A 13,344-nucleotide genomic window follows, 5' to 3' on the forward strand; every position below is an offset into this window, starting at 1 on the left:
AACCCATGAGAAAGAAAGAAAAGATACATGCTTTTTTTTTGGGGGGGGGGATCCATTGGGATAATTACTGAACCCTATCCCTTCAGTGGTAGTTGTTTCATTTGCTTTTTTATGTGCATCTTCAATGCTAAGTAAGGCCACTGAATGAAAATACTTGAGATTCCAAATTTTGTGTTCCTAAGAATAAACTTATTTTTATTTGTCAATTATACTTTAAACTGCTGTTTCAACGGCATCTTTTGCATTCAAATGTTTTTGTTGTGGTATAGGCAGAAGCTAAATGGATATTTTGGTTTTATAGGAGAAACTGAAAGGAAAGGAAAGGTCCCCTGTGCAAGCACCAGTCGTTTCCGACTCTGGGGTGACGCTGCTTTCACAATGTTTTCACGGCAGACTTTTGACGGGGTGGTTTGCCATTGCCTTCTCCAGTCTTTTACACTTTCCCCCCAGCAATGGGGACTCATTTGACCGACCTCGGAAGGATGGAAGGCTGAGTCAACCTTGGGTCGGCTACCTGAATCCAGCTTTCGCCGGAATCGAACTCAGGTTGCGAGCAGAGAGTTTAGATCACAGTACTGCTGCTTTACCACTCTGTGCCACGGGGCCGCTACTAGAAACTGAGGCAGCTCCAAATGGTTACGGGGTTAAAAATGTAGCAGGAAGGTTCATCTGGATATAAGCCAATCTCTCTCTCTGTCTCTCTCTCTCTCATCTACCTACCTATCGATCGATCGATAAAGGAAAGAGGTTATGCCTGGGTTCTTCAACAGGATGCCTCGTTCTGTTGCCTGCCCCCTATGTAGGGGTGCCAGCCTCCAGGTGGGATGTGGGGATCCCCTGGAATTACAGCTCATCTCCAGACTACAGAGATCAGTACGGTCCCCAGGAGAAAACTGAGGCTTTGGAGGGTGGACTCGATGACATCATATCCCACTGAGGTACCCTGTTCTGCCTAGGCTTCACCCCCAAATTGAGGAAGAGTAGGGTTTCTAGGTGTGGCAGATATTTATTATTCAGGGGAATGCTTATCATTTCGATACGATGACACAATTTCCAGGGTGACCCAGAAGTGCTAGCATCCCTTTGGGATGACACTCTAGCACTAGCCCCGGAAGATCTAGGTCTGGCTTGGCCAAACTTGCTTAATGTAACAGACACAGGAAGGAAGGAAGGAAGGAAGGAAGGAAGGAAGGAAGGAAGGAAGGAAGGAAGGAAGGAAGGAAGGAAGGAAGGAAGGAAGGAAGGAAGGAAGGAAGGAAGGAAGGAAGGAAGGAAGGAAGGAGAAGAAAATGATATTGGATTTATATCCCACCCTCCACTCCGAATCTCACAGTCTCAGAGTGGCTCACAATCTCCTTTATCTTTCTCCCCCACAACAGACACCCTGTGAGGTGGGTGGGGCTGGAGAGGGCTCTCACAGCAGCTGCCATTTCAAGGACAACCTCTGCCAGAGCTCTGGCTGACCCAAGGCCATTCCAGCAGGTGCAAGTGGAGGGGGGGGGAATCAAACCCGGTGCTCCCAGATAAGAGAGCTCTGGCTGACCCAAGGCCTTTCCAGCAGGTGCAAGTGGAGGAGTGGGGAATCCAACCTGGTTCTCCCAGAAAAGAGAGCTCTGGCTGACCCAAGGCCATTCCAGCAGCTGCAAGTGGAGGAGTGGGGAATCAAACCCATTTCTCCCAGACAGGAGTCCGCACACTTCACCACTACACCAAACTGGCAAGGAGGGAGGGAGGGAGGGAGGGAGGGAGGGAGGGAGGGAGGGAGGAAGGAAGGAAGGAAGGAAGGAAGGAAGGAAGGAAGGAAGGAAGGAAGGAAGGAAGGAAGGAAGGAAGGAAGGAAGGAAGGAAGGAAGGAAGGAAGGAAGGAAGATTGATGGGTGAGGGAGTGGTGGAAAGAAAGCAACTTGAACTTTAAATGCATTCCCCAAGCTGCTGGCTTGGAGAAGGGATTTAAAGAGAGAAATGTCTTCTCCAAGCCAGCCGGTGGGGCAGCGGGGGCTTCAAGAGCTGCACAGTAAGTGTGAAAGATCCACATGAGGCTCCTGAAGCACAGTTTGGCCACCCTTGCTGTAGGTCAAGCATGGAGTTTTGGGGATGAGAACTAGAACATCACCCAGGTCCAATGCCAGCGCTTCTGGGATGTGCCAAAAGTGACATCATCACTCAGCAACATATGAACATATGAAGCTGCCTTCTACTGAATCAGACCCTGGGTCCATCAAAGTCAGTATTGTCTACTCAGACTGGCAGCAGCTCTCCAGGGTCTCAAGCTGAGGTTTTTCACACCTACTTGCCTGGACCCTTTTTTTAGTTGGAGATGCTGGGGATTGAACCTGGGACCTTCTGCTTACCAAGCAGGTGCTCTACCACTGAGCCACCGTCCCTCCCCAATTGCTGCCCTCTCTCATGTGCCCATCCTGCTTCCCCTCGCCAACCAGCTGAGCGGCCATAATTGGCGAGCATTCGCCCTCCATTAGTGGGCACCTTGGGCAGCCTAACTGTGAGTACCCCGCACTTCCCAAAAGAAACCCCGCCCGGCCACTCTTTCCCCTTACCTGACACTCCCGTGGAAAGGATGCTTTTGGAGACCGTGATCTTGTCCTCTGCGCTTCGGGCCCAATCCACCATGCTCCGCCAGCCCTTCATGGGAAAGCTGATGTCTTTGGCTGCATTTGCGGGGAGCTTCTGAATACTGAGGACTTAAACAGGGAGAGAAAGGAGGAGGGACTCAAGCCATTCCCGGCACGCTCAGCCGTCATCCCAGGCACACAAGGAAAAACACACCATTCAGTGCAACCGAACAGTTATGGGGCCGGATGATGGATACACAGAAGAAATACAAGGGATACCACCGAGGAAGGTCACTTTGCTATGCAGAAGCAGGTAATGGTGCCTCTGCTCATCTTTTGCCTTGGAAACTCTACGTCTATGGGGTGGCCAGTAGTCCTTTGAGACTAGACAGCAGCACCTTCCTCCTTCTTTTTATTGTGTCCTGTCTCCAAGGAGATAGATCAAGATGGGTAACTGGGATTAGTCTGTAGCTGTAGGAAAGAGCAAGAGTCTTGGTGCTTGGGGGCGGCACAATGGGAGGACTTCTAGTGACCTGGCCACACTGACGGACCTCCTGATGGCAGCTGGGGGTTTTTTGGCCACTGTGTGACACAGAGTGTTGGACTGGATGGGCCATTGGCCTGATCCAACATGGCTTCTCTTATGTTCTTATGTGACACAGAGTGTTGGACTGGATGGGCCATTGGCCTGATCCAACATGGCTTCTCATGTTCTTATGTGACACAGAGTGTTGGACTGGATGGGCCATTGGCCTGATCCAACATGGCTTCTCTTATGTTCTTATGTGTGACACAGAGTGTTGGACTGGATGGGACATTGGCCTGATCCAACATGGCTTCTCTTATGTCTGGGACAGTGATGCTCTGTATTCTTGGTGCTGGGAGGGGGACACAGTGAGAGGGCTTCTAGTGTCTTGGGCCCACTGATGGACCTCCTGATAGCGCTGGGTTTTTTGCCACTGTGTGACCCAGAGTGTTGGATTGGATGGGCCATTGGCCTGATCCAAAATGGCTTCTCTTATGTCTTTACGTCTGGGGCAGTGATGCTCTGTATTCTTGGTGCTTTGGGAAGGGGCAACAGTGTGAGGACATCTAGTGTCCTGGCCCCACTGATGGACCTCCTGATGACACCTGGGGTTTTTTTGGCCACTGTGTGACCCAGAGTGTTGGACTGGATGGGCCATTGGCGTGATCCATCATGGCTTCCCTTATGTTCTTATGTGTGACACAGAGTGTTGGACTGGATGGGCCATTGGCCTGATCCAACATGGCTTCCCTTATGTTCTTAGAAGCCCCTTAAAAACTAACAAATTTTGTGGTAGAGGAGCAGTTTTTGTGAGTCACTGGCTCGCATCTTCAGAAACAGCACTTACGCTGTATCTTATGCAGTACTGGAAGTCCAGTAGCATCTTAAAGATGAACAAAACTTGCGGCAGGAGATGAGCTTTCGCGAGTCACCGAAGAAGTCAGCAGTGAAACACAAAAGCTCACCCCCGGCCGCAAATGTTGTTCGTCTTTCAGGTGCTCCAGGACTCTGTCTCTTCTCTGCTGCTAATAGAGCGACCCATCTCGCTCTACATGAAGAAGTGAGCAGTGACTCACCTAAGCTTATCCCCTGCCACAAATTGTGTTAGTCCTCAAGGGGCTCCTGGTTTCTTGCTCTTTTCTACTGCTACATGGCTGCCCATCTTACTCCGATCTGAAGAAGTGATTCCCGAAAGCTCCTCCCCTGTCACCAGGACTGGCCCTAGGGCACATGGCACCCTAGGCAGACTCACAGCCCACCATCGCCCTCTGCAGCACCATGCCCCACCACCCTCTCGGTGTGCTACCTCCTCCCTTCCTTCCCTTCCAGGTCTATTTCAATGTCCGGGAATGGGCAGTTAATGCCGTTCCTGGGCATTGAAATAGCCCTGGCAAGGAAAGGAAGGAGGAGGAGAAGAAGATGATATTGGATTTTTATCCCGCCCTCCACACCAAAGAGTCTCAGAGCGGCTCTCAATCTCCTTTACCTCCCCCCCCCACAACAGACTCCCTGTGAGGTAGATGAAGATATTGGATTTATATCCCGCCCTCCACTCCGAAGAGTCTCAGAGCGGCTCACAATCTCCTTTACCTTCCCCCTCACAACAGACACCCTGTGAGGTAGATGAAGATATTGGATTTATATCCCGCCCTCGATTCTGAATAGTCTCAGAATGGCTCACAATCTCCTTACCTTCCTCTCCCACAACAGACACCCTGTGAGGTAGACGAAGATATTGGATTTATATCCCACCCTCCACTCCGAAGAGTATCAGAGCGGCTCACAATCTCTTTTACCTTCTTCCCCCACAACAGACACCCTGCGAGGTGGGTGGGGCTGAGAGAACTCTCCCAGAAGCTGCCCTTTCAAGGACAGCTCTGCCAGAGTTATGGCTGACCCAAGGCCATTCCAGCAGGTGCAAGTGGAGGAGTGGGGAATCAAACCCGGTTCTCCCAGATAAGAGAGCTCTGGCTGACCCAAGGCCATTCCAGCAGCTGCAAGTGCAGGAGTGGGGAATCAAACCCGGTTCTCCCAGATAAGAGAGTTCTGGCTGACCCAAGGCCATTCCAGCAGGTGCAAGTGAAGGAGTGGGGAATCAAACCCGGTTCTCCCAGATAAGAGAGCTCTGGCTGACCCAAGGCCATTCCAGCAGGTGCAAGTGAAGGAGTGGGGAATCAAACCCGGTTCTCCCAGATAAGAGAGCTCTGGCTGACCCAAGGCCATTCCAGCAGGTGCAAGTGGAGGAGTGGGGAATCAAACCCAGTTCTCCCAGATAAGAGTCCACACACTTAACCACTATACCAAACTGACTCTCCCCAGGAAGCTGGGGAGCAGGCAAACTAATTCGGGAGGGCTAATTCAGTGCACCCCCTCTGCTGGCTCTCTAGGCAACCACCTAGTTTGCCTAGGGGACAAGCCGGCCCTGCCTGCCACAAATTTCCTTAATCTTTAAGGAGCTCCTGGACTCTGATTCTTTTCCGCTACCTCCCAGAACCTCAGAGCAGCTACTGTGGTTCTCCTTTGCTCATTTTACCATTGCAAGAGTCCTCTGGGGCACGGTGGCCTGAAAGAGTTTCTGGCCCAAGGTTGCTCAGTGAATTTCCTGGTCGAGTGGGGGGATCTGAAACCCAAATCACCCAGCTGTCACATCTTAACTACTAACTGAGGCTGGCTAGGGAGGGAAGGCGGTGGGGGGTGGGGGTGGGGGTGGGGAGAAGCGTCATCGGCTCACCCAGATTCTCCGTCACTTGGTAGGAATCCTGGAAGTCCTTCATGCGGAACCCAATGACATCAATAAAGTCCTCCACCAGCTTGAAGAGGTCCTTGGCGTTGGGCCCGATCTGCAAAGGAAACGTTGGCTTCAATCAACGTAATGGAATCGTTGGCAACTCAAGGCAAGGGCCTTGTCTTAGATACACATAGACCAGGGGTGGCCAATGGTAGCTCTCCAGACGTTTTTTTTTTTTTTTGGCCTACAACTCCCATTAGCCCCAGCCATTAGCCATGCTGCCTGGGGCTGATGGAGCTGTAGGCAAAAAATCTGGAGAGCTACCGTTGGCCACTCCTGGCATAGACGACAGAGAGGTGTGTGTGTGAGGGCATGGACAGGTATACTCATGACTTTCTTTTTTTTTTGTAGCAGGAACTCCTTTGCCTATTAGGCCACACCCCCCAATGTAGCCAATCCTCCAAGAGCTTGGAATTCTAGCAAGAGCTCCTTTGCATATTAGGCCACACACCCCTGATGTAGCCAATCCTCCAAGAGCTTGGAATTCTAGCAAGAGCTCCTTTGCCTATTAGGCCACACCCCCCAATGTAGCCAATCCTCCAAGAGCTTGGAATTCTAGCAAGAGCTCCTTTGCATATTAGGCCACACACCCCTGATGTAGCCAATCCTCCAAGAGCTTGGAATTCTAGCAAGAGCTCCTTTGCATATTAGGCCACACCCCCTGATGCAGCCAATCCTCCAAGAGCTTGGAATTCTAGCAACAGCTCCTTTGCATATTAGGCCACACACCCCTGATGTAGCCAATCCTCCAAGAGCTTGGAATTCTAGCAAGAGCTCCTTTGCATATTAGGCCACACACCCCTGATGTAGCCAATCCTCCAAGAGCTTGGAATTCTAGCAAGAGCTCCTTTGCCTATTAGGCCACGCCCCCCGATGTAGCCTGTGACGGAACCGGCCCGATTCTGCCTTCAGACCTGGTCCCGTCAGCTCCCTATTGAGTCGCCAACTCCTGGAGGGAGCTATTTCCCCTCCTGCCCCTTGGGCTCGCTGCCACCACCTGCTCAGTCTAGGGGTTCAGATTGAGAGGAACAGGACTCCCAATCCCCCTCTCCAGCTGTGAGGCCAGGCCTCAAGGTCCTCTGCCACCCTGCACTTGGGTTTCACAGAGACCTCAGCACTTCTTTGGGGCACCCCTGGAGGATTGGCACCTTATCCAACTGCATGCCTTCCCCCTTCCCCGGGGCCCCCTTCTGGACACAGCGTGGTCTAAAGCGGTTTGGGGATCTATGTGGTACAGAGTTTGACTGCCAGCATTTAAACAGTAAAAATATATTTATTTAAAAAGAGAAAAAGATAGGGAAAGAAAAACAAAACAAAAACAGTTGCATTTAGAAAAATAGCACAGCACAGCAAACAGCATGACAAAGGAAAGGTGTTTATAAACGCTTTCTACTGTCCCTGGTCTACACTTGTCCTGTCTTGAGAATTACTTACTTGGTCTGCCTGCCTGGGGGCCTCCCAGGCAGGAGCCTCCATTGCTCACCACATGCTCGCTCGAGCGCTGGCTTCCAACTGCCCTTCTCTTCCTGCTAACACACATGCCAAGAACAAAAGCACTTCCTGCCTCTCTAGGAGATTTTCCCCCCTAGCGTTGTTGGTTTGGCTCTGGAAGGGAGGGGGGGAGTGAGGGGAAGGCTACAAAGCCTGCTGAGGGATTTACTGACCCCTGCCAAATGAAGCACCACCACTGACTAAAATGGCGTTTCTCCACATAGCCAATCCTCCAAGAGCTTCCAGGGCTCTTCGTACAGGGCCTCCTGTAAGCTCTTGGAGGATTGGCTACATCAGGGAGGCATGGCCTAACATGCAAAGGAGTTCCTGCTACAAAAAAAAAAAACCTCTGGGTACACTGCTTGTGGGAGGAGGAGGGGAGAGCAAGCTAGATCAGATCTATTATTGGATCTTTGGGCATTCTGAATTTTAGTTAAAAAAAACCCCCTATGCCCCTCCCTCCCCCGGGGCTATGGCTCACTTGTAGAGCATCTGACCAAAGCGGGAGTCAAGTGGCACCCTTAAGACCAGCCAAGTTTTATTTAGAATGTAAGCTTCCGCGTGCTCTCTAAGCACACTTCATCAGACGAGGGGATCAGGGATTGTGGCTGGAGTACATGCAGCGTGTTGGTTAAGAGGGCAAACTAACAGATCACATGGTCCCATAAAACAGTGTGGCTTGGCCATTTGGTCTGTCTGCCATTTAGAAAGTCCCGGGTTCAATCCTCGGTGTCTCCAGTTAAAAGGACCAAGTAGGAGGGTTATCAGAAACTGTGTGTGTATGGGGGGGTGGGAATATCTTCTAGGCACTCCATTATTCTCTATGGAGGCTGATTCCCATAAGGCAGGGGTGGCCAACAGTAGCTCTCCAGATATTTTTTGCCTACCACTCCCATCAGCCCAAGCCAGCATGGTCAATGGCTGGGGCTGATGGGAGATGTAGGCAAAAAAACATCTGGAGAGCTACCGTTGGCCACCCCTGACATAGGGTATAATGGAGAATTGATTCACAGGTATTTGGGGCTTGAGGGGGGCTGTTTTATGAGTTAGAGGCACCACATTTTCAGCATAGCATCCAGAGCCTGTCCTCAAAACACCCTCCAAGTTTCTAAAAGTTCGGGCCAGGGGGTCCAATTCTATGAGCCCCAAAAGAAGGTGCCCCTATCCTTCATTCTTTCCAATGAAGGCATTCAAAAGGTGTGTGGCCCCTTTAAATGTGTCGGCCAGAACGCCCTTTGGAGTTCGATTATGTTTGTCTCAACCTTGCCCCTGGCTCCACCCCCAAAGTCTCCTGGTGTCATCCCCAAAGTCCACCCCCACATCTCCAGGGATTTCACAATCCAGAGCCAGCAGCCTTAAGATTTCCCATCTTCCAATCCCACCACTATGTCTCCACGCTGAGAATTCCCAAAGTTTTGCGTTGGCTCCTGAGAATTCATCCGACTAAGGGTGGTCAAACTTGCTTAACGTAAGGGTCACAAAGAATAAACATCAGATGTCTGAGAGCCACAAGACATGAACATCAAATGTTTAAGAGCTGCAAGGGAGGGAGGGAGGGAGGGAGCGAGGGAGCGAGGGAGGAAGGAAGGAAGGAAGGAAGAAGAAGAAGAAGAAGAAGAAGAAGAAGAAGAAGAAGAAGAAGAAGAAGAAGAAGAAGAAGAAGAAGATGATATTGGATTTATATCCCGCCCTCCACTCCAAAGAGTCTCAGAGCGGCTCACAAACTCCTTTACCTTCCTCCCCCACAACAGACACCCTGTGAGGTGGGTGGGGCTGGAGAGGGCTCTCACAGCAGCTGCCCTTTCAAGGACAACCTCTGCCAGAGCTATGGCTGACCCAAGGCCATGCTAGCAGGTGCAAGTGGAGGAGTGGGAAATCAAACCCGGTTCTCCCAGATAAGAGTCCACGCACTTAACCACTACACCAAACTGGTGTAGGAAGGAAGGAAGGAAGGAAGGACGGAAGGAAGGGAAATAAATGGGGAGGAATGGAGAGGTAGAAAGAAAGCAACTTTAAGTGCATTCTCCAAGCTGCTGGCTGGTTTGGCTTGGGGAAGTGATTTAAAGAGACAAATGCCTTTTCCAAGCCAGCTGACTGGGCAGTGGGGACTTCGAGAGTCACACAATATGTATCCCGAGCCACCATTTGGCCACTCCTGCATCAAACTCTTCCTGCTTGGAGGACTAGAAACTTGTTTCTGCAACCAGAGGAAGGATGTGCGGAATGCAGAGAGGAAAAACTCAGACCAGCAGGGATAGATTTGAAAAGCCGATGGTCGAGAAAGCTGACTTGAGACTTCTTCACCATCGCCATCTAGGGGTTGCGTGCAGAAATGCAGGCAGAAACAGCACAGTGAAGCAACTGTTGGGAAATGAGCCGGTTCATCTCAACCTCGGCCAAGTTTGTTCTGTTTTCTTGTCTACTAGGTTCTGGGTAACACTTTTATCCGTGGAGAGACAGATACTCAGCTTTGGAAAGAGAAGGCTGAGGGAAAACCTGGCTGCGCTCGTCAAGTTCCCAAAGGACTTGCCCATGTTGCCAGTTTCCAGGTGGCACCTGGAAATCTCTTGATATTGCCGTTGATCTCCATATGCTGAAGATCAGTTCCCCTGGAGAAAATAATAGTATACAACAGGTGCCAGTGTGTATAGAAAAAAACCTACAAGAATAATCACCGGTGAACAATAATACCTTCACACATTCAGTCTGTACTTATGCTCTATTCAGTGCAATTCAGATAAACATCCATCAAGTACAGACATCAGATATTTGCAGACACTCAAAGCTGAAACACAGGGTATTCTTCTCCCCCCCCCCCAAAAAAAAAGTCTTATTTCAAACTATTACTCAAAGTTCCAGCAGGCGAATGCCTCTATAGCAGGGGTGGCCAAACTTGCATAACATAAGAGCCACACATAATAAATGTCGGATGTTTGAGAGCCGCAAGACATGAACGTCAGACGTTTGAGAGCAGGCAGGAAAGGAAGGAAGGCAGGAAGGCAGGAAGGCAGGCAGGCAGGCAGGAAGGAAGGAGGGAGGGGGGGGAGGGAGGGAGGGAGGGAGGGAAGGAAGGAAGGAAGGAAGGAAGGAAGGAAGGAAGGAAGGAAGGAAGGAAGGAAGGAAGGAAGGAAGGAAGGAAGGAAGGAAGGAAGGAAGGAAGGAAGGAAGGAAGGAAGGAAGGAAGGAAGGAAGGAAGGAAGGAAGATGCAGGAAGAGATGTGGAAAGAAAGCAACTTTAAATACATTCTCCAAGCCACCAGCTGAATGTCACTTTGGGTGAAGCCTTCCAGTGTTGAGCTGAAAACGTGATTCTAACTGAGAGAAAAAGGAACCATATTCTTAGGATTTTCCACCCAGGCATTCACCTGCTGGAACTTTGAGTAGTAGCTTGAAATAAGACTTTGGGAACGGGGGTGGGGGGGTGGGGGGAGAGAAGAGAGCCCTGTATTTCAGCTCTGAGTGGCTGCAAATATCTGATGTCTGTACTTGATGAATGTTTATCTGAATGTCGCTGAGGAGAGCATATGTATACACTGAATGTGTGAAGGTATTATTGCTTACCAGTGATTAGTCTTGTAGTTTTTTCCCCCTGGAGAAAATAGTTGCTTCGGAAGGTGAACTCTACACAGGCCTCAGATTCAGCAGGCGCTCACAGGAGCACAGCTCCTGAACCGTTCTGAGGGTTTCCTCTCCTCCTCCCCACCTACCTTGTCCACTGAGTAGGAGGTGCAGCTGCATAACAATCCCTGGATTAGGAGAGCGGGCAGCCAGCCAGCCAGCCACCAGGGGCTTTGCCACGCCCCCAGCAGCTCTCATTAACCGCTAGAGAAGCCCGCGCCACCCTTTCTCCACTTCTTATGTGATTTTGGGAGGCAGGTGGCTTGCTGGCCTTTTGACTGGGGAGGGGGGGAGAAGGCCCAGGAGAGCCCCAGGTGAGCGAGGCCTGCTTGGGATGGCTGGAGTTCCCTCTCCCCCCCCCAAACCCCTCTCCCTTAATACTAGAAATGTGGAGCCCCGAAATTAAGTCGATGGGCAAAAGACTTCGGAAAGAGAGAAGAGCAATACACTTTCAGAACCGACTGCCCCAGGGTGAGGTGGCAGCCCACGGTTCTGCTGTCTGCGAAAGGGGATTAGACAAATCCATGAAGGAGAGATCCATCAGTAGTTATTGGGCACAGTTACTCGGTGGAATCTCAAAGTTCAGAAGTAGCAGACCACTATTAGGATGCAATACAAGAACTCTCTGCATCCATTTCCTCCTTTTTTTTAATTACGATTTTTATTTTACTATAACACCCAATTGACAAAGAGAAAACAAAACAATGCACCAACATACAAAGAAAACACCACCCAAAACGACACAAAACGACCCTACCCAAATTACATAAACCGAGGACGGAGGTAGCGGTTATACAATGCTACTATTCAAAATCGTTTCCTTATGTTCTTTTGTAACCCAGCATTTGGCATCTTACCAATTTGTACCGTTTCATTCCCCGCCCCCCCACACACATAACCATTCATAAAGCAAAGTCTATCTGCCTATGCATTCGCTTGTTAGGCTCTTCTTTCAGCGTATCAGTCAAAGTATCTACTTCGGCTGCATCTAAAATCATTCCTAACAACTCGTCCGATGTCAGTAAGTCCCTTTTCCCCGCAATGTTTTGCCAACAAAATTCTTGTGGCAGTTACTAAATTCAATATCACATGTCCCGTTCGTTAGAGGGAACATTGCTCCTGACCTGAATAAAGAGGGGCCGTGGCTCAGCGGTAGAGCATCTGCTTGGCATGCAGAAGGTCCCAGGTTCAATCCCCAGCAGCATCTTCAGTTAAAAAAGACCAGGCCGCAGGTTATGTGGAGAACCTCTGCCCGAGACCATGGAGAGCCGCTGCTAGTCTCATATATGAACATATATGAAGCTGTCTTCTGCTGAATCAGACTCTCGAATCATCAAAGTCAGTATTGTCTACTCAGACCGGCAGTGGCTCTCCGGGGTCTCAAGCTGAGGTTTTTCATGCCTACTTGCCTGGACCCTTTTTAGATGGAGATGCCGGGGATTGAACCTGGGACCTTCTGCATGCCAAGCAGATGCTCTACCACTGAGCCACCACCTCCTCAGAAAACAATATTGACCTTCAGGGGTTCTTCTGTAGCAGGAATTCCTTTGCTTATTAGGTCACACCCCCCCCTGATGTGGCGAGTCCTCCAAGAGCTTACAGAAGGCCCTGTGGAAAGAGCCCTGTAAGCTCTTTGAGGATTGACTACATCAGGGGTGTGTGGCCTAATATACAAAGGAGCTGTTGCTAGAATTCCAAGCTCTTTGAGGATTGACTACATCAGGGGTGTGTGGCCTAATATGCAAAGGAGCGCCTGCTAGAATTCCAAGCTCTTGGAGGATTGGCTACATCAGGGGTGTGTGGCCTAATATGCAAAGGAGCTCTTGCTAGAATTCCAAGCTCTTGGAAGATTGGCTACATCAGGGGTGTGTGGCCTCATATGCAACGGAGTTCCTGCTACAAAAAAAGAAACAGCCCTGGGAATCACGTACCAGTTGAGCCTCCTCCCACTTGTCCCTGTTGTCCTCCATCAAGATGTTGCTGATGATCTGGACGAAGCTCTGGGAAGAGAAAACAGGAAGGGAAGTGGTGAGCTCACATGGGAGATAAGCTTCCTAAAGCAAAACAGGAAGAGAGAGATGAGATGGGGCATTCTGTTTACTCAGAGGGATTTTAGCTAAAGTCTTTAGAAATCCAACACCACTATTTCCCTCTTGTACTAAAGCACTCTTGGTTTGGTAGTTAAATAAGGTCAGGGCTTCTTTTATAGCAGGGACTCCTTTGCATATTAGGCCACACCCCACTGGTGTAGCCAATGCGAGAGCTTACAGGGCTACCGTAAACTCTCGGAGGAATGGCTCCCTCAGGGGTGTGCGGCCTAATAGGCAAAGGAGTTCCTGCTACAAAGAGCA

The 13,344-nt window shown here is 50.2% G+C and overlaps 1 protein-coding gene across 1 annotated transcript in view; it reads right to left on the reverse strand.

Annotated features, from left to right (window-relative positions):
* Nucleotides 1-13,344, reverse strand: part of LOC132574833 (adhesion G protein-coupled receptor B1-like) — a 249,685-nt gene that overhangs the window by 71,489 nt on the left and 164,852 nt on the right. Inside the window, exons 11-13 of the mRNA XM_060243064.1 lie at nucleotides 12,925-12,993; nucleotides 5,828-5,936; nucleotides 2,556-2,699 (exon numbers count right to left, since the gene is read on the reverse strand). Coding sequence (XP_060099047.1) covers nucleotides 2,556-2,699; nucleotides 5,828-5,936; nucleotides 12,925-12,993 — 322 coding nt within the window. The remainder of the gene's footprint in view (nucleotides 1-2,555; nucleotides 2,700-5,827; nucleotides 5,937-12,924; nucleotides 12,994-13,344) is intronic.

Source organism: Heteronotia binoei, chromosome 7, assembly GCF_032191835.1.
Source record: "Heteronotia binoei isolate CCM8104 ecotype False Entrance Well chromosome 7, APGP_CSIRO_Hbin_v1, whole genome shotgun sequence".
In the NCBI taxonomy this organism is placed as follows: domain Eukaryota; kingdom Metazoa; phylum Chordata; class Lepidosauria; order Squamata; family Gekkonidae; genus Heteronotia; species Heteronotia binoei.